Source organism: Babylonia areolata, chromosome 20, assembly GCF_041734735.1.
Source record: "Babylonia areolata isolate BAREFJ2019XMU chromosome 20, ASM4173473v1, whole genome shotgun sequence".
Classification (NCBI taxonomy): Eukaryota; Metazoa; Mollusca; class Gastropoda; order Neogastropoda; family Buccinidae; genus Babylonia; species Babylonia areolata.
The window spans coordinates 6,058,418-6,078,671 of NC_134895.1; the positions used below are offsets into that span (position 1 = coordinate 6,058,418).

At 43.2% G+C, this 20,254-nt stretch overlaps 2 protein-coding genes across 4 annotated transcripts; one reads left to right on the forward strand and one right to left on the reverse strand.

Annotated features, from left to right (window-relative positions):
• Window positions 1-341: 341 nt before the first annotated feature.
• LOC143294948 (uncharacterized) lies at window positions 342-7,522 on the forward strand. Of its 3 annotated transcripts, none has more exons than XM_076606469.1 (5): window positions 342-751; window positions 1,727-1,804; window positions 2,479-2,550; window positions 2,984-3,324; window positions 6,974-7,522. In XM_076606469.1, exons 1-5 carry the CDS (start codon window positions 439-441, stop codon window positions 6,992-6,994), a joined length of 825 nt encoding a protein of 274 aa, XP_076462584.1. In that variant the 5' UTR covers window positions 342-438; the 3' UTR covers window positions 6,995-7,522. The 3 variants fall into 3 exon arrangements, 2 of the variants coding, with proteins under 2 accessions (XP_076462584.1, XP_076462583.1); XM_076606468.1 differs by having other exon boundaries at window positions 2,984-3,334; window positions 6,974-7,089; XR_013056973.1 differs by having other exon boundaries at window positions 343-751; window positions 2,984-4,303; window positions 6,974-7,516.
• A 9,393-nt stretch (window positions 7,523-16,915) lies between these two features.
• On the reverse strand, window positions 16,916-20,170 carry LOC143294950 (uncharacterized). The gene has a single exon (XM_076606470.1). The coding sequence runs from the start codon at window positions 19,789-19,791 to the stop codon at window positions 19,165-19,167; it is 627 nt and encodes a 208-aa protein (XP_076462585.1). The 5' UTR covers window positions 19,792-20,170; the 3' UTR covers window positions 16,916-19,164.
• Window positions 20,171-20,254: the final 84 nt, after the last annotated feature.

Consider the following 20,254-nt stretch of genomic DNA (forward strand, 5'->3'; position numbering starts at 1 on the left):
ATAACCTCCATAAATTGTCAGGTGCTTGCTGAACTTTGGGATTTTGATCTGCTTTTTTTTCGGCAATCCCATGGAAGCTTACAGGGTGAATACCTCCAATCTTCTAGATTTAGGACTGGCCCAGAGTATGGACAGGGACAATTTTTGTCTCAGACTATTGCGAAGTCTGAGACTTCAAAGTCTGAGACTTCGGGAAGTCGGAAAATCGTATGTATGGACAGAGACTTCACCTCAGACAACAAAGTCTGAGCAATTCTAGTGTCTATGGTCTGAGACAATCGACAATTAGTCTGAGCCTACGAGGTCAAACTATTTTTAGACGGGGAATAACCGCTCCGAGTGAGTCATTTCCGGTTCAATGCGCACCGTGTTTTTGATCGTGAAAGATGGAGACGCTTTCCAAACGATTAAAAAAAAACCAATTTTACCGATAAAGAAATGGAAGTGATGATGGAGGAGATATCAGCTGAGGCAGCAATATTGATGTCTGCACTGGGGACAGCCGTCACAAACCAAAAGAAGCAACAGATTCGGATGCAGATCACAGAGAAAGTGAACGCTGTCGGTGGAAATGCGAGATCTGTCGAGCAAGTAAGAAAAAGATGGAAGGATTTGAAAGCGAGCGTCATCAAAAAGAAGCAAGAAACAGCTAAAACTGGTGGAGGGCCGGCGCCACCTCCCCTGCCTTTTGAAGACTTGGTCTTGGGAGTTCTTGGTGCCAACACCAACCTGACCACAGGAGTATCAGGAAGTAAGTAACAATTTCATTAGTTCACTTTTCAACCTTAGACGTAACAGTCAATAATTTACATGTAAATGGTGGGCTGGGGAAAGGTGTTGCGTGATTTGGGGCAGAACGCGGGTGTGTGTGTGTGGGGGGTGGGGGGTTGAGGTCAAAATGTTTACTCAGGGCTCCTGATTTTTTGGCTTTATAGGGGGTTGCTTCACCCTCTGGGTAGACATTTTAAAGGGTTTTTTCACCCCCTGTCGGAGATTATAAAGGGTTGTGACTGGTGTGTAGTGTGTGCGTGTATGTGTGTGTGTGGTGCGCGTGCATGCAAGTATCACTGTATATACAGTAGTGTGTGCATGTGTGTGTGACTGTGTGAGTAACTCTCTGTTACACACTAACACAGCACTCGATACTTGAAACTGAAGTGAATTTTTTTTTTCAATGTGCTATTGATTCCTTACAGTCAGCACAAAGAAAGAAATATATTGATAACATTTTACCGAACTTCTCTAATCCAGCCATGGTGATGCTCTTCGCTAAGCCGTTCTTCGTACAAGCTGAGCCAGTCAGCATGCCAAGCGCAATGCGGCGTGGTAGGCCTAGGCCTAACAGTGCCTGGCTGGCAGCCTGGCACACACCACAGATCTATATTTAGATCTACATGGAGAGAGAGAGAGAGAGAGAGAGATCGGGCGTTGGACAAGGGCCGGGGGGATAGATTCGAAGTCTGCGCGAGAGAAGCGCAAGGCCCACTTAACTTCACCCTTTACGGTATGATTATAAAATATAATACGTGTTCTCACCCCTCAATTTGTTTCAATTTGTTTCATAAAGGGTGAAACTCACGCACAAGTTTCAGTTTTTAATACGTGATTCTACCTAATGTGTACGTGAAAACGTACCGTTTCTACGTTATCGGGAGCCCTGTTTACTGTGTTACTGTGTGGGCGTGGTAGAACACTTCTGACATCTTGTGCATGATTCTGTTGACAGCTAATGAATGTGACACATGGACTGGTGCTTCAGCCTCTACCACCTTGGAAGGGTCACCAGGCTCCCAAGATATGTTTGGTATGTAACACAATAAACACTACTTTTCTTTGTAAAAAGAAAATTTCAAAGAAACATACATATTTTATTATCATAACTAAAATTTATGTGATACCATATTTCACACACACACACGCGTGCGTACACACACAGACACAGAGACAGAACTCAGAACTCAAACGTTTTTATTCAAGGATTAAGATTTTAGGCATTGCCTATTCTTCCAATCTGTCCTTGCTAATCTACATCTATTACTAATAGCACACACATAAATGAAAGGAAAATGTTTTCATGCAGAAGTGTATACATAATGAAGAACCCCCCAACACACACACACACACACCCACATCCGTGCACACACATGCATACACACACTGACGCTCGCGTGCGAGCGCATACACATACACACACACACTGACAGCACCCCCTCACTCCCCCCCCCACCCCACCCCCGACACTAAGATTGACAGATGGATAGGACAGTGATTCAGAAAGAGAGAGAGACAGACCGAGAGAGAGAGAGAGAACTGCATGGCTGCAAACTTATTCTATTGCATTTTTTTTTTTTTACTAATTTTTAATTTTTGAATATTACATAATTATTTACCAAATTATGATACATGACAACGACCTAAATAATGCTCTGACCTAAATGATGCTCTGACCTAAATAATGCTCTGTCTGTATGCCTACAGTGCCCATTGCAGAATCCACAGCTGCTGGTGAAAGCCAAGTATTCCCAGTTGGAACAGTTTTTCAAACCTTAGGTAAAAGACTGACACTTTTGAAGTGGTTCTGAATGAAATAATTTGTAGAGAAGCAAAAGGGAAGATTGTTATAATTCATTGAAACATATTACATTACAAATACAAAGGTGCAAGGCGTATGAGTGTATGTGTGCGTGTTGGGGAGGGTATGTGTGTGTTTCAATTTGTCCAGTACCATTTACTAACATGGTATTGTTGAAAATGTTTGAGAGAAGAAATATAATTGGAAATGAATTGAGAAAAAAATATTACACAGATATCATATACTCAGTCAAAAGACTGATCTCTCTCTCTCTCTTTCTCCCCCCTCTCTCTCTCTCTCTCTCTCTCTCCCCCTCTCTCCCCTCTCTCTCTCTCTCCCCCTCTCCCCCCCTCTCTCTCACTGTCAACCATGAAAAAATGAAGAGTACATTGAAGTGCTTTGTCTTTGCAGATATAGCGGTTCCAACACCACACATTTTACAGCCAGCAAGTCAAGCCAGATCACCTCAGCCCAGTACATCAACAGCCAGTAGAAGAGAAAGGCCAGCCAGCACACCTCCACGTGTCGAATCCGCTCGTGGACAGGCTAAGACTGCCAGACGTAAACTACTGCATGGAGCTGAAAAAGATGAAGATTGCATCTGGGATAAGTATGTTGCAAGCCAAGTTGCAAAGAATGAGTTGCAAATGGTTTTGATGAAGGAAGCACTAGAGGAAACCAAACAGCGCAGGGAAATGCTTCCACTGCAGAAAAAAGCACTCGAGTTAAAGATTCAACTCCTCGAACAGGAGGTCAGTGAAGGTAAAAAGAAGCGTTCTTTCTCCGAATCAGAGTGAAATTATTGACCTTGATTTGACCTTGATCTTTATATGACACTGACCTCTCTATGACCCTGACAATGTCAGTGTCAGACTGTTATTCTAATTCAAGGTACCTTTTTTTCCTATTTCTTTGCTTTGTGGTCTAGAAATCCGAATTTGATTTCCAATCTCATCTTCTTTGAGCCATTGACCAAATCAGAAAGCTTGTATAACTTCCAGGCTTCATATATGTACATTTGAGACTGGTGTGTGTGTGTGTGAGTGTGTTCTTTGATCCATGTGCTTGTGTTTTTGTTTGCTTTATTTACTGACTTTAAGACAAGTCATCTTAATAAAATATTAAAACTGGAAAAGATTTCTCTGTCTGTCTGTCTCTCTCTCTCTCTCTCTCTCTCTCACTTGTTTGTGTGTGTATCACTTAGTACCTGTTTCAAAAATTTTCCTGAATAATCCTGTCTCGAACTGCTTTCCCAGCTGCTGTCCTTGCTCTTTCGTTGCCAACGTTGGGTTCGTTGTCTTCGTCAGCGCTGTCATCATTGCTGTCACTGGATGATGAATCAGAAGAATCACCCGCAGGTGGAGGCAGACGCAAGTGCCTTGCCTTGTTGTGCAGCATAAAGCAGACAATGATGACCTTGCAGGCCTTTGTAGGTTGAAAACGATGTCCAACTCGCAAGCAGTGCCAACGTTGTTTGGTGACCCCAATGGCCCTTTCAACAGCTGTACGTGCTGAACTGTGGGAGAAGTTGTACTGTCTTTCCCTTCTTGTGGCTGGATTTCTGACTGGGGTCATCAGACAAGGTCTCAACATATACCCGCTATCACCGAGGATGATTCCATCCACTGGTCTCTGGTTCCTCTCAAAATCCCTGTAGAGTGTAGACAGACGAAGGATTCTAGCATCATAAACTGACCCAGGCCATCTGGCAATCACGTTCATGAACACGAGGTCAGCATCACAGACCACCTGAAACAGTTAATCACTTTGTAAAACTAAGACTTACAGGTTAAAAAAAGAAAATACGTTGCAGCCAAATTTAATATATCTATCATCATGTACAGTATCACACACTCACTTTCTCATTTTGCCCTTCTTGTTACACAACACTCACATGCAACCCAATTTATTTTATGTTTAAACCTCTCATTCTCTCTCTCCCTCTTTCTCTCCCTCCCTCCCACCCCCCACCCCCGCCCCTCTCTCTCTCTTACACACACACTATAAAATCCATGTGTCTTATACAAAAACGCACATCCACCCATACACATTCACTCACAGTTTTGTTCCAGTCATCTATAAACATCCACAAGCTCAAAACTGTCATTAGGAGCTCTAAAGTGCAATACGAAAAGGAAATACAGGCTGTCACAGAATATTCAACAGACAATATTAACACGACATAAAAGAATCGTAAAGGTAAGCAGCCGAAATTCAGTCCAAAAATGCAAGGCAGGCCTTGAAGTAGGCCTAGTTGTTAACAAGTTTAATGATATTTATCAGTAAGCGAATAAAAATAAATACATTTATTGAATAATTAACACATCAATGGAAAAATAAATAAATAAAATATGTATGATTGGAATTCAGAAAAAAATAAATAGACCTGTAAAGAAATAAACATTAATAATGATGATTTTGACAAAACTGGTAATAATAAACAGAAAAAAGCAACAGCAGCAGCAACGACAATAAGTAAACAATGATAAAACAACAACAACAAATAAGAAGAAGAAGAGAGAACATGCCAAAATATAAGTAATGTATATCATTCGAAACGTATATGTGATTTGAGAATAAACAAACTTACCTGAACATTTATGGAGTGGAAATTCTTGCGATTGATGAATTCGTGCTCCTGCTCATGTGGCCTTTGAATGGCCACATGAGTACAATCGATGCAAGCAAATACACAGGGGAAACCACACATGTTGAAAAACTTCACCATGCTGTTGTCCGCTTGTCGCTGGGTTGGTGCCCTTATGTATTGACGAGATAGCCTGTTCTAACTGCTGGAAACTCGAGCTCATCTTCAATCTCGGTTGTCAAAGCATAGATGGTTTGACGATCGAATCTAAACTTCTTATAGATTTGGCGATCATCATAAATTTCCATTGGATGACTTCTGTCCCTGAAAATCCGTGGTCTTCGGCGTTGCCTCCGTCGATTGTGTGCGAGAAAGATGACTGCCGCCATATTTGTTTTGATAATAGGCCAAGACAATGGCCCGTCCGCCTGCTCTTTCGCGGGTGTAAATTTGGGCTGGTTTAGTCCCAGCTTTAGACTGAGACTTCGTATTGTCCAGGTCCATGCATAGCTACAAACGCCGTTTAGTCTCAGACAACTCATATAGTCCCAGAGTTTCCGTATTGTCCCTGTCCATACATCAGATCAGGCCTGGTTCTTTCCGGGAGTGCTGCTGCTTAAAAAGTGGGTGGGGTCGCATGGAGTACTCTCAAGAGAGAGAGAGCGTTACTGTTTTTGAACGTTGAAATTGTTTGAAACTGTAACAACCCAAAGTCTGCGAAGTGTGTGCTTTTGTACTGAATTCAGTTACAAAGCACAGACTAACAGACTATGGCAGTGTACGGCCAGGTATATTACCAGCATATACCACAACAAAGCGTTGTCACATATTTATGCTTGAACTTGAAGACCGAGACACAGTCACACGCTGAAGACAACAGAAAGTTGAACTAACGATTCTCCGTAAGGTCATCAACAGCATTGTGGACATTAGACCAGCTGTTAACTTGATACCAACAAGAACTAGGTCAAGCATCGAGGCCAGAATGCTTTAAGAAAGTGTTTTTCCAGAATGCTTTAAGAAAGTTTGTTTTTTTTGGGGTTTTTTTTTTTTTTACATTATAGTTATTATTTATTTCTTTCTTTGTGTAAGCTTATCTATCATTTTTTTTTTTTTTTTTCCCTCAAGGCCTGACTAAGCGCGTTGGGTTATGCTGCTGGTCAGGCATCTGCTTGGCAGATGTGGTGTAGCGTATATGGATTTGTCCGAACGCAGTGACGCCTCGAGCTACTGAAACTGAACTGAACTTTTCCAAGTCTTAGTTTGCTCCGTGGGACTCCCAACTAGCCACAGATGCTGAGATTCCTTGTTTGGCATCCTTCAAACAGGAGCTCCACAAGCTGTCATTTTGATCTACGGTATAAGTTCAATGAAGGTTAGGGCAGTGCCATGTTGGGCTTATACACCAGGGACTGCAATGCACGTGGGATTGGCCCAACTGGAGACGTGAAAAACTAGGGTTTTTCTCTTTTCCAGTATTTCTACACTACACCCCAATTGGATTTATTTTTCAGTTTCAGCATGAGTGTGCTTGCAACACTGTACAGTTAACAAATTTATTGCACAGCGTTATTGATTCATATTCAGAATATGGTGTTTGAGTTTGATGTATTTTTAATTTTATGTAATTCTGAAACCTATTTTTATTTAAACTCAAGGTTTGATAGATTTTCTTCTTGTGATCTTGATTCTTGACTGAATATCTTTTGTATTTCACATCTTCAGAGTTGAGGCCTGGATGTGTGTGTCTGTGTGTGTTGTATACAGAATGCAGCAGCAACAGAAATTGAAGATTAGTGCTGAAAATGTTGCAGTGCTGGTGTCAGGAGACATGAACGATGTCCATGACCCTAGCTGAGCTGTGGAGGTCTTCACCATGATGACGTCTGTGACAAGTGGTGCGTGAGGCTGGAAAGGGCGACCAGTGTGGACAACTTGATTCATGCATTGTATCACTGCTTCCATCATCTTCGATTTCCCCAGGGGACACCAGGACCTCTAGGCTATAAGTAACATCACTTTTTAAAAAGAAGAGATGAGACAATTGTCTTATCTGTATCTTGTGTGTATGTATGCGTGGATGTTTGGTGTTGTTATCATGTGCTACCATTCAAATTGCACAGACACTTGGTAATATTTACACCGGTTTAATCCACCATCTTGATCCAGATATATCGTCACGCTTCCTGTGACCTTTGACTCTTTATAGTAGTTATTTCCCTTGTATTACTATCTAGGTATAGACACGACATCCCTCCCTTACTTTAATTTAAAATCAGTTTAAAATTACCCAACAGATCTCAAACAGAATTAGTAATTGTTTTAGATATGAAATACTATCTTCCTATGTAAAAATACTCAATCAATTGGAAACTCTTTACATTGTGATTCACTCTCATAATGTCTGAATTTGTTTTGTATTTCAAAAACATAAACATTAAAGAAATTAATTACAAACAAATTTATGTTCACCCATATTCATTCAAAACTTCTGACAAACTAAATACAACAATTAAGAAATGAAAGCATTGTCTCTTGAGTTTTCTATCTTAAACTCTTTCTAAATACAACAATTAAAAAATGAAAGCATTGTCTCTTGAGTTTCAATCTTAAACTCTTTCAATGTCTGTTTTTCTTACGCATTCTCACATTCGTTCAAAGTTTGTCCTTCTCTCTCCTTCTTTCTCTCCCTTTTCTTAAAATAAATCAATGTCCAACATTCAGTCGGAGTATTATCACTGTAGTAAATGAAATTAAAATAAAGCACATTGAATGAACTATCTGTTCTACTAATCCAAATACACACGCATTCATTCCCAGTCTCTCACTCTCAGCTTGTCACATAATCCTCAAGCTTTCTGGGTCTTGTCTTTGTGCGCTCCGATTTTCGGACTGGGGTTGCAGTACAGGTTTTGGGGGGTGATGGGGTAGGGTGTCTGGAATTGAGTGGGGCCTCTGCTAGGGGTTGGGGATGGGGTGGGTTTTCACTGTCAGCTGTTGGAAGGTCGGTGAACTGGGTTGCCTCCCGTGGACTGCTGGGCTCATCACTACTTGGGCTGTGAAACTTCTTTACATGGGATGAGTTGCGGGAGATTTTCACACCGCTTGGAGACTGGACTGTCACTTTGCTGCCTGATTTCTCGATGACTTCATATGGTTCTGGCAGGAAGGTTGTGTCCAGCTTCCCTTGTTTCTGGTCTCTTTTCAGCAGGACGGTGTCTCCGGGCATGATGTTGCACTCAGTCGCTCCTCGTTTCTGGTCAGCATTCAACTTTGAAAGTCCTTTCCTTTCAGCGTCACGGTCTTGGACTTCTTGGTCAATGTAGTCGCTGGGCAACTGGGGAATCTTTGTTCGGATTTTGCGTCCAAACAGTAATTCTCCTGGGCTCTTTCCAGTTGAAGGATGTGGAGATGCTCTGTATACTTGCAAGTATTTCAGAATTTCATCCTTCCAGTCTTTTCCCTCTGCTTGTGCGATCTTCATTCTCTTCAGAAGCGATTCATTTTGGCGTTCAACTTCACCGTTTGCTTGCGGCCATCTTGGTGTAACTCTGATGTGTTTGGCTCCAATGTCTTTCATGTAGTCTGCGAAGACTTCAGATTTGAACTGCGGCCCATTGTCAGAGTGTATTGTGAGCGGCATTCCATGTCTGGCGAATATTGTCTTTAACACTGCCACAGTCTTTTCAGCTGTTATAGATTTCATGATGGCAATCTCGTAGTACCGGCTGTAGTAATCAATGACTACAAGTACTGAGTGTCCTGATGGCAGCGGTCCTAGGAAGTCCATGGCTAGGTCTTCCCATGGTGCGTTTGGTAGTTTGGTGCTCTTCACTGGTTCAGGCGGGTTAGCTCGGCTTACCAGTTGGCAGCCATGGCAGGTCTTGCAGTATTTCTCGGCTTGTTTCTCCATGCCGGGCCACCAAACTTTGGTTCTTAGGTTCTGTTTTGTTCCAACTATACCCATATGTCCTTCATGGGCTAGTGTCAGAATGCGAGGTCTCAATGTTTTGGGGATCACAATGCGGGAACCTCTCAGCACTATGTTGCCAACAGTACACAGTTCATGGCTCACAGCAGCATACAGCTTGTCACAATTGTGCCACTGTCCTGTCTCTATGCATTGTCTGACTGTCTCCAGCTCGTCGTCTTCAGCTGATGCTTTTTCAATTTCAGCCGTTGTCACAGCACATGGCGTTGCGTTGTTTGTGACGAATCTGACGTGTTCTTCAGCTTCTTCAGAAACGTTTGAGAATGGTGGAGGGGTCTGGGTAGGCAAGAGTCTGGACAATGGATCAGCAATGTTGGCTTTTCCTGGGATGTACACGACTCGGAATTGGTAGGCTTGGAGTCGAAGTACCCATCTCTCGATCCGAGCACTTGGTTTCGAGCGGGGGCCAAAGATGGTCTGGAGAGGTTTGTGGTCTGTGAGAAGATCAAAGTTCAGTCCGTATATGTAGGGATGAAATTTCTCGCATCCCCAGACGATTGCAAGAGCCTCTTTTTCTGTCTGCGAATATCTCTTCTCTACAGCGGTCAGACTTCGACTTGCATAGCTGATGACTCTGGCTCCTTCTTTCTGTCTCTGGACTAGAACTGCACCTAATCCAACTGGCGAAGCATCACAGATGATTTGAGTTGGCGCCTTGGGATCATAGTAGCCTAATGTCTTTGCACTACCTAGGGCTTCTTTCAGTGACTTGAATGCTTCTTTCTGCTCTGGGCCAAAATGAAACTTTTCAGCTTTTCTGGTCAGCCTGCGTAGGGGCTCAGTCAATGTCGCGAAGTTTGGGATAAAACGTGCGCAGTAGTTTGCTAGCCCAAGGAAACTCCTCACTTCACTGATGTTCTGTGGCTCACGGGCGTTGATCACAGCTTCAACCTTATCCTTTGCAGGGTCAAGGCCTTTGGCAGTCAGCTTGTGTCCGAGGAACTCAATCTCGTCTTTTCTGAAATGGCACTTGTCCGGATTCAGTGTTAAACCTGCATCTTGGAGTCTGTGGAGTGTCTGCTGCAGTCGCTCATCATGCTGCTTTCTGTCTGGCGCATGTATGATGATGTCATCTGAGAGATTGGCCACACCAGGGATGCCTTGTAACACCTGTGCTATTTCATGTTGGTATATCTCACTTGCTGCATTGATGCCCATCACCAATCGCTTATACCTGTAAAGTCCACAGTGTGTAACGAAGGTAGTGATGTCTCGTGAGTCTGGGTGTAGCTCCAGCTGGTGGTAGCCCATCTTCAGATCCAGTTTTGTGAAGACTCTACTTTCAGCCATGTCTTGCCGTAGCTCTTCAACTGTTGGTATTGGATGGCGTTCTCTCTGAACGGCCTCATTGACACGTCGCATGTCCACACACATACGGATGTCATTGTTGGCTTTCGGCACGATCACTACCGGGCTTACCCAGGGAGTAGGCTTCTCCACGGGCTCGATGATGTCACTGTTGAGAAGTTCTTTGATCTTGGCCTCTACCTTGGTTCTGAGTCCAAATGGTGTTCGTCGTACTGGTTGTGCGACTGGCTTTATCTTGGGGTCTACAGTGAGCTCGACTTGGCGTCCTTGCAGCTTTCCAAACCCTGTGAACAGTGGTTTGAACTTAGTCTTGATGTCTTCGTTCTCATCTGCTGACACGTTCTGAACATTCAGTCCGATATGAAGTACATTTAGCTCCATGCTAGTTTTTCTGCAAAGCAGCGGGTCTGCATCTTCTCTGATCACAATGAAGTCGGCTATAGCTTTATTTTCACCAGCACACACTTCTGCTTCAAAACAACATACTGTCTGTAGTGGTGTAGTTGATGTGTAGGGGTACAGCTTTTTGGTGCATTTCTTGATTTTGTGTTCAATGTTCTTTGACTTCAGTTTTGACCACAGTTTTTCACTGATGATGTTGATGTCGCATCCGGAATCAACAATACAGTCAACAGGCACACCTCCTACTTGGATAGTGAGTTTACTGTCTCTGACGGTAGTCTCCCTAGTCATGAATACATGGACCGTCTCTTCATCGCTTTCTGATTCTGAGTTTTCTGCGTCAAGCTGATTCACTCGATTTCTGTTTCCTCTACTTTGCTGTCTACCTTCCTCTTGGTTCTTATTTTTCCGTGGTCTAGCATCTCGATGATCTGTCCTTTCTCTCTTAGATCTAGAACGGCACATTTTTTGGAAGTGATTTGCTCCACCACATTTGCGACATATTTTGCCTCTGGCAGGGCAACTTGGGTTACTGCCATAGTGATCAGTATTACCACATCTATAGCACTCACCTTTGCTTGACTTGTTTTTGTGACTGTTCGTTTTACTATTAGTGTGTATTCTGGCCACTGCTCCATTTCCACCCGAATGATCTTGTTTCATCTGTCTAGCTTGTTCATCTACGGCTTCATGTGTTGCTGCAATCTTGAGAGTCTTTGCTAAATCTAGTTCATCTCCCTGTTCTAGCAGTTTGCGTCGCAATCTGTCAGATTTCACTGTTTGCACAACTTGATCTTTGATCTGGTCTTCTATATTATCGAACTCACAACCATCTGCGTTCAGTCTCAGTCTACCCACGAATTGAGCAACAGTTTCCGTGTCATTCTGGGTTAGTTTTCTGAACTGGTGTCGCTGAAATGTCTTGTTTGGTTTCACTCTGAAGTGTGTTGTCAGCGCCGTCACTGCTTCATCGTATTCTGTTGCTGTTCCTTTGTCTGGAAGATTTGCAAAAATGTCTCTCACCTCCTTGCCTGCCGTATATAGCAAGAGTGCTCTACGTTGTTGCCTCACGTTGTCTGTACTGTCCTCGTTGACAAATAAACCAACACTGTCTGCATAGGCTTCGAACTCTTCTATCCACGAAGTCCACTTGATGCTAAGAGTTTGTGCGTCACCTACCGCTTCAAACGCTTGTGGTCGTCCTAGAAGGTTTATACTCATCGCCATTGTCTTATCTGTATCTTGTGTGTATGTATGCGTGGATGTTTGGTGTTGTTATCATGTGCTACCATTCAAATTGCACAGACACTTGGTAATATTTACACCGGTTTAATCCACCATCTTGATCCAGATATATCGTCACGCTTCCTGTGACCTTTGACTCTTTATAGTAGTTATTTCCCTTGTATTACTATCTAGGTATAGACACGACAACAATGATCTTCTGGCTGTGAAATTCTTTGATGTAAATTATATGCACAAGTGTATATTGCTGCTGAAGCTCAGTGTGTTCAACATGTTTTCCACTGTTAAGTTCATAACTGTGGAATTATGTTAAACATTCTCTGTCCTTAAGCAAAACCACTTCACACCTTGTGCATTCTCAGCAAGTCAGGGCTGTTACCTTTAAAGCAAAGCACACAGATGCAAAGTTTCAAGCAACTAATTGATGTTTATTTTGGTTAATGGTATTTATGTGTGATGGGCAGTTAAGGTGGTGGTTGTGAAGGTGAAGACAGGTAGAAGGTGGAATGGGGTATTGGATTAGCTACTGGATATTTTGATAGTAGCTATGGAATTGGATGGGATACAGTGGCGAGTGGCTACGTGGGCTGTGGACACTTGCTGCCTTCTGTTGTCTTTGGCAACGGGTTTCAGGCAGGGGGGGGGAAGATCTGGTGGAGACTTGCTGAAGCAGGGGTCAAGGACATTCATCCCCAAGAGAACCGGCAGTTGCTTTTTGCAGACCTGCATGAACGGATCCCTGGTCCTTGACTACCAGAACTGGAACACTGGGGCAGAGGGTGTTGAAGACCACAATGTTGACAGGGTAATAGGGGACCTCTGCCCCATTCACTGAACGTAGTCTGATGTGGCAGTCTTCCCGTCTCGGGTCTATCAGGTGCTCAGCTGCCCAGGTCTCATTGACAGTGGCGACTTCACTGCCAGTGTCTAGAAGGGCAGACACAGGTTTCCCATTGATGCTGATGTCAGCCATAGGACACTGTTTAGCAAGCTTGGTTTTCTTCCTGCCCCCCGTTGCCTGGTTGATGGCAGTAACGGGGGTTAGAAGTTTCCCTGCTGCTCTCAAAGTTGCTGGGTATCTTGCTGGGCCATCTACCGCTGCCTATACTGTCGTTTGGCCCTACAGTCTGCCTCTCTGTGGCCTTGGCGCCTGCACCACCAACAGGTAAGGCCCTGTCATTGTGATTGTTGGCGGTTGTCTTGGTGGGGAAGGCCCTAGTTGGTGTTCGAGGCCCAGGGTAGTCCGGCTTGACATGGTGGGTCAACCTGGTAGGACGCCTGCATGGCAGCAATGGTGGCGTGTTGTTGCTCCTGCAGTTGCTGCTTCAGGGTGGCTCTCTCTGCTTTGAGGGCTGTAATGCATTCTTCGAGACGATGAAGGGTACTGGAGTCGGTGGTAGTGGTCCACTCCACTGCAGCGTCCAGGACTCCATCCTCTCTCATCCAGCACTGCGCCTTCTTGGTAACGTCGGCGAAGGTTGTGTCTGGTCTTTCTCTCAGGAGTCTTTTCAGGTCCCGTCTGAGTGAGGGAGGATGCAGGCTGTTGACAAACGTGTCTCGCAGCATGGCAGTTGAGAGGGTGTCGCTGCTGGCAGCGTTCGTCTTCGTCCAGAGGACGTGCAGGGCTGTGGCATACTCTCCCACTGACTCCGCTAGGCCCTGCTGCCTTCTAAAGAAGGCCCCAGCAAGAGTGGAGGAGTCACTCTGCTCCCCCCCAGTGTTGCTCTAATATGGAGAACATTTTCGCCAGGATGTTGATGTCCCCTGCCTCCATAGAGAGGACCTGTTGTGCCCTGCCCTCCAGTGCACTGATGATCCAGCCAGCAGCTGTGGAGTCTGTCATGGGCTGGAGCTGCAACATCAGGGTGGCTTCCCTTATAAATTCCTCTGCACCCTCATCCTCAGAGAATCTCTGGAGTTTGTGAGGGCGCAGAGTCTAGAGAGGATGACTGCTGGGTTCCGGGACCGTCATTCTTGCCAGGTTGTTTTTTTTCTTCTTCTCAAGCTGTCTTCTTCCTAGTCTGAGGCTCCCTCCTGGATTGTCTCCAGCTTCAATCCTGCTGGCAGTGCCAGTTGTGATGGGGTGGTAAGGTGGTGTTTGTGAAGGTGAAGACAGGTAGGTGTTTGCAGAAGAGAGCTGCAGCCAGGCAAGATAGACACAGGAAGGCAGTGTGCTGGTTTTCTTCTTTTATTCTCTCATTCTTCCAGACCAGGAGAGTTCTGAATTTGCATGGCACTCGCTCACTCCTTATATTCAGTTCTGCCGAACCGCAAAGCTAGCGCCGTGAAGCGACTCATGAAACCGGCCACGAGCCTTGAGGGGCCAAGCTTGTTTTGTTTGACCAAATTTAGCGGCGTCTGACTTTCGGCTCAGGGAACTGACATAGACATATTACATATCTCACAAAACTGCAAGAGACAAGCATTTTCTTAATTAAGCTAAACCATTTTCTACAAAAATAATGTAGTTAAAAACTGTAAACAAAAAGAGTCACTGAATGAATGAGCTTTTAACGAGTTCATGTATCATTTCTGTACATTACAACAATTAATACTTAGCGATATGTAATATAATTGTAACAGTTAAGTATCTGAAAATCCTGAATTTCCAACTATATAAAAATCATCTATAAAATCTGCTTCTAAAGATTTTTTTATGTCAAAATTCAAGAGAAAACTCAACGGACAGCTCCTGTGTCAGCACCGCTTGGCGGTGCTTTTGACGCCAGTGATCGGCAATGAAATACTTCGTTTAACCCTCTAGAGCCAGCTCATAGAACCATCTTAATAAAAATTATACAACTTTATAAAACATTCCATTATGATCATATTAAAGCAAAAAAGTCGAAAAAAAAAGTCTTGAAATTTGCTACCGTATCAAATTGGATACGCCGGGCCTATAGCAGCACTCACAAAAATCGTGTATCATATTTGGTACAGTGGGCACTTGTCTTTTTCTGTCCTATTTTTTGTGGAGAAGCACGAAACAGTTTCTGTCCTTGTTCAGGCACGCAGGAACACGTTGCACTTAATGCATGAGACATGCGTTTCACCATTGCAGTGTCCCTGCTTGCAGCAGCCCCTTGGTCCCCACTTCAGCAGGTGATCCATGTTGTCAAAGTGGACATCGTCACTGGTGCTCGCCTGATGACTTTGGCTGGGGGTGGAGGTGTAGGTGATGCAGCAGATGCCACTGATGGATGTCCAACAGGTTGTTTGCAGTTGATGAGAGCATCAGCCACAGCACTCTGGAAGTCTGACAACTTATGGGCTTTTCCTTCAACAGCTCACAGTGCCGCTTGTACCACAGCCACGCGTTGACACAAGTGATAGCGTATGGAGAAAAATGTACATATACTACCTGTGTGACTTCATGACGTACTTGTATAGAGCTGTCAATGAGTCCAGCAAGTCCACCCCTCCCATAAATTTGTTGTCCTCCGTCACAATGGCTGGATGTGGTACTGGCACCCACTTCTTCTCCTTTTTGTCCCATCGCTGGACTTGTTTTTGCGGCTCAATGCCCACATATAAATAAAGGAGGTCCACGTTTTTGTTGTCAAACCAATGAACAGCCACAGTGTTGGAAAGCTGTTCACTTGGCAGCTGTGCAAACCCCTACTGTCACTTTTCAGCTGTTTCTCGCTGGCTAACTGGCATCGGCGCAACCTGTTGCTGTGGACGGTTCCCACAAACCACAGCGACTTTGCCTTCAAGGCACTCACAAGAGGCAAATTTGTGAAGAAATTATCAGCAAAGACTTTGTAGTTTTTGTCCTCCTCCAGTTCTGATGTCATCAGCAAGACATCACCTCCCACCCCATATGGCAACTGTTGGCTGGGTATGACCAGTTGTTCCAGTGAAGAAGTTGGTCCCGTCCTATAGAGCTGTGAAGTGGCCAGTGTTGGAGTTGTAAACATCACCTTGGTATCTTGGTTAATTGGTATCTGTTGACAGTCCTTGGCACTTTATCTTTTTGCGTGTTGAGAATTTTGCCAATATTTGTGACCTCAGGCTTTGTGAGGAGAAAAAGAATGATTCTTGACGAGTCTCAGTTCTTTGGAGACGACTTGCCCTTTTTTTTTTTTTTTGCGTTGTTTGTTTTCCCCCACCTTTTCAAAGAAGGTTCTTTTCTTAACATTTCATAAAATTAGAAAATTGAACCATTCAATAAATACATGATGAAATGATGAACCTGACATGGAGCGCCTGCATGAAATTATCAATCATCAGTGTAAAAAAAAAAAAAAGTCACTAAGCATTGATGGAACATCAAAGAAAATCAATTGTCCATTTGAGAGCATACAGATCAATAATTGTGCATGTGGATTTAACCCCCACACCCCTCCCCCGCACACACACACACAAAAACACTGATGAAAAAGGCACGTTGAGACTTTTAAAATAAAAAGGAAGAGAGAGTGGTGCTCTATGACCATAATTATATATATATCTATAACTAAGATGGAGAAGAAGAGTTTAAACTGAAAGAGACTGATATATGCATACATCTAAAAATAACAAAAATAAAAAAGAGAGGTATATATATATATATATGAAACGGGTATAATCTTTTTTATTAAGGCCAGCTTGTTAGGTGATTTTTAACATTTTTTCTTCATTTTTGTTTTTAGGTTTCAAATTCTAAATATCTCCTGATTTTGTTGATTTTTGGTGAACTTGCAGTCTGGTTATCATACGTTTAGAGCCAGTAAACAAAAATCTTGTTATATATATCTAAGTTTTTTTGTTTTTTTTTTTTTCTTTAGATCACTGTACAAATGTACGTGTGGTCGCGAGATGGGTTGGTTATCAAATGTCAGCATAATTTCTAAAGTTTTAACTCAATTGACTTCAGACTTTGCACAGTTATAGAACACAGTCAGATGCTTAAAACAGACTAAAACCAACTCTCTATCTCACTTCATAAGACCACAGTGTGATTGTGACAAACTTGAAAACTGAAAATTTCTAAACCCACTTCTCTCTTACCTAACACCTTTAGAAATAGTCTATTTTAAAGCCACATGTATCATGAGTCTGTGCAGAAAATTTCAAGTCAATATGACAAAAAATGTGGATTTTAGACTGACATTAGTAACCATACTCTCCGAAAATGCTGAAACTGAGAAAACAGCATTTAAAAGATTGAAAACAACAAAAGTTAGGCAAGACTGTTAACAGCATGCATAACACTCACCAAGGCTACTCATGGGCACCTGCTAAGTAGAATTGTTCAGTTTCTTCAGCTAACTGAGCAGCTTCATATGTTCTTTTTCTTCTTGCATCCTTCACCGCAGGCATTGCTTGAATGAATGAAGCTACGATGCGTGCAGGGTCAAGCTCCTCAAAACATAATTTTGTATAGTGCCCTTGTGACATGCCTAATTCACTAAAAATGCTAAGTCTGCCACTCTCCCCATCATTGTAAACAACACTGGCATCTTCTACAGGTAGACTAAGTCTTTTCCTGCCTACAAAAGAAGTTTTGGGGCACCGCTGCCAGATGATGTTATGCACATTCTCGTTCGTGTTCTGTGACCCACCGTGCGCACATTTATTCAGGAGGGAGTCTTGGGTGAGCACCTCAAACACAGGCTTGATTTGCTGGCAAACATATTCTGGGAATGCATTTTTATTAGGATCTCCCTTTCCACTTTTGGATGGACACCACCCTCCACAATTTGTATGCTGTTTGTTGCGATGCTTCCATATTGCCCAAATATCAAACAGGATAGTTCTGAAAAGGTAGAGTTACAAATAACGAAATATACTTGCAGCAGTACATGTAGCAGAAATGGGATGAAATGTATATTGCCAAACTAGACATGATTACCTATACATAGACAGGGTTCAGCCTGGCAAAAAATGATCATGGGGCATTTGGCCCCTACCTCCCAATTTCAATGGGCCCCATCTGTCAGTGGCGAAAATTACAGCTGATTTAAAATAAAAAGATGCACACAATGACAGTGGTTAATAATTCGTTTGTAACTTTTCAAAACAAATAATAAATGCTTTTGAAAAGAAGAAATTGGAAAATATGATGATGTCAGTGTATGCAGTTGTTCAGTGTGTGTATGTGTGTGTGTGTGTGTGTGTGTGTGTGTGTAAAGAGGGAGACAGGCAGATATTTTTTCTAGGGTATCAAGCAAGATCAGTCTATAAATAAATATAAACTAACTCACCAGAGAAAGGCCCAGTCCTGTTTTGCTTCTGTTACTGATCTGTCAACCACAGCACATGGCACACAGTAGACACAAGTGTCAGAGTCACACTGTTGTCTTATTGAAAATCATCAGCAAAATAAAAGGTAGGTGACTGTCCTAATCACCTGTTTTTACACTGAAAATTATAGGTCCATCATTAATCAATCCTTTCCAGAGTCACACTGTTGTCTTATTGAAAATCATCAGCAAAATAAAAGGTAGGTGACTGTCCTAATCACCTGTTTTTACACTGAAAATTATAGGTCCATCATTAATCAATCCTTTCCAGAGTCACACTGTTGTCTTATTGAAAATCATCAGCAAAATAAAAGGTAGGTGACTGTCCTAATCACCTGTTTTTACACTGAAAATTATAGGTCCATCATTAATCAATCCTTTCCAGAGTCACACTGTTGTCTTATTGAAAATCATCAGCAAAATAAAAGGTAGGTGACTGTCCTAATCACCTGTTTTTACACTGAAAATTATAGGTCCATCATTAATCAATCCTTTCCAGAGTCACACTGTTGTCTTATTGAAAATCATCAGCAAAATAAAAGGTAGGTGACTGTCCTAATCACCTGTTTTTACACTGAAAATTATAGGTCCATCATTAATCAATCCTTTCCCAAAGGAATAAATGAAAGAAAGTCTGAAAATATTGACAGTGGCATGTCAGGTAACTATCACTGTCCACAGCAGCAAACTTCATTCCTCAGGGCATACCAGTACCGGACAGAAGTTAGTCCTGCCCAGAAATAGCTCTGTACTTCAAGTTCCTCCATCTCTGCACTGCAGCACCAAAGTCAAAGGAGTCCATGTCTCCCCCCTCGATCTTGATCCTCATCACTTAGTCACATTTCTCACTCGACAGTCTGTTCCTCAAGGAGGTCAAGGTCAGATTTTGTGTGCTGAATGTCCTCTCACAATCGCATGAGTGGACTGGGTGTGTCAGAACTAGAGCAGCTAGCTTCATCAGGTGTGGACAGTCAAGACTTCCATCTTGTTGAAGGCTGGCCAGAGCTCCCCACAGAGAGGAGAGAGTGTGGGTGGGGTAACGGTTGTGCTTCACAATAGTCTTACACCTCATCCATTCCTTCAGGACATCAGCTGTCTCGCACTTGAGGTAAGGTTGAGAAACATACACTGTACCATCAGGCCCTTTGTGCTGCTGAGAGTTGCAGTAGAAGTCAGCAATTTTCTGCATGTCCTCATTCCCCCATGTTTCCAAGTCTCTATCCGCCACAAACTGCAGAGGCTTCATGCCAAAAATAGAGAACTGTGCCATTTTCTCTGTGTCTGGGAACCTGGTCTCTAGATTATCGATCATGGCTTGCAGAAAGGCTGTTTTAACTGTGTCAAAGTGTGCAGCATTTCTGGCAACTTTGTGATGACCCTTGAATACACCGTCCTCTAGGTCACTTGAAAGCACATCCAGATACCTAGGCCGCCCAAGGTCACTGATGTCGTCTCTCATGTTCTCTAGATCCCTCACAGGTTCTCACGTTCACTTTCACGATGCTGACATCAATGTCCTTTTGTTGGAAGAACTGAGAGAGAGCCATGATTGGCTGGAGCCAGTCCATCATACCATAGGCAATACGAAGGAAGAGTTCCTGGCCTATCTTTTTTGAGAGCCCTACTGCCTTTGGGTCTGACTTTCCGTTTCGGGATGCAAGAAATGTCAGGAGACCATCCAGGGTGCAATAGATGGTTTCCAGGGCAGAAAAGAATGAAAGTCAGCGTATGGCATGCACTTCCTTGTAGCGGAGCACTGGCTCATCCAGCAGATTTTGAACTTCTTCCAACCCGTCCACTTTAGCAGGCGATTTATGAAAGTAGTAGTAGATGGAGCGGACAGTGTCTCAAAAGGTTTGGACTGCTGGTACTTTATCGGCTGCCTGTTCTGATACTAACGCTACCCTGTGGGCACTGCAGTG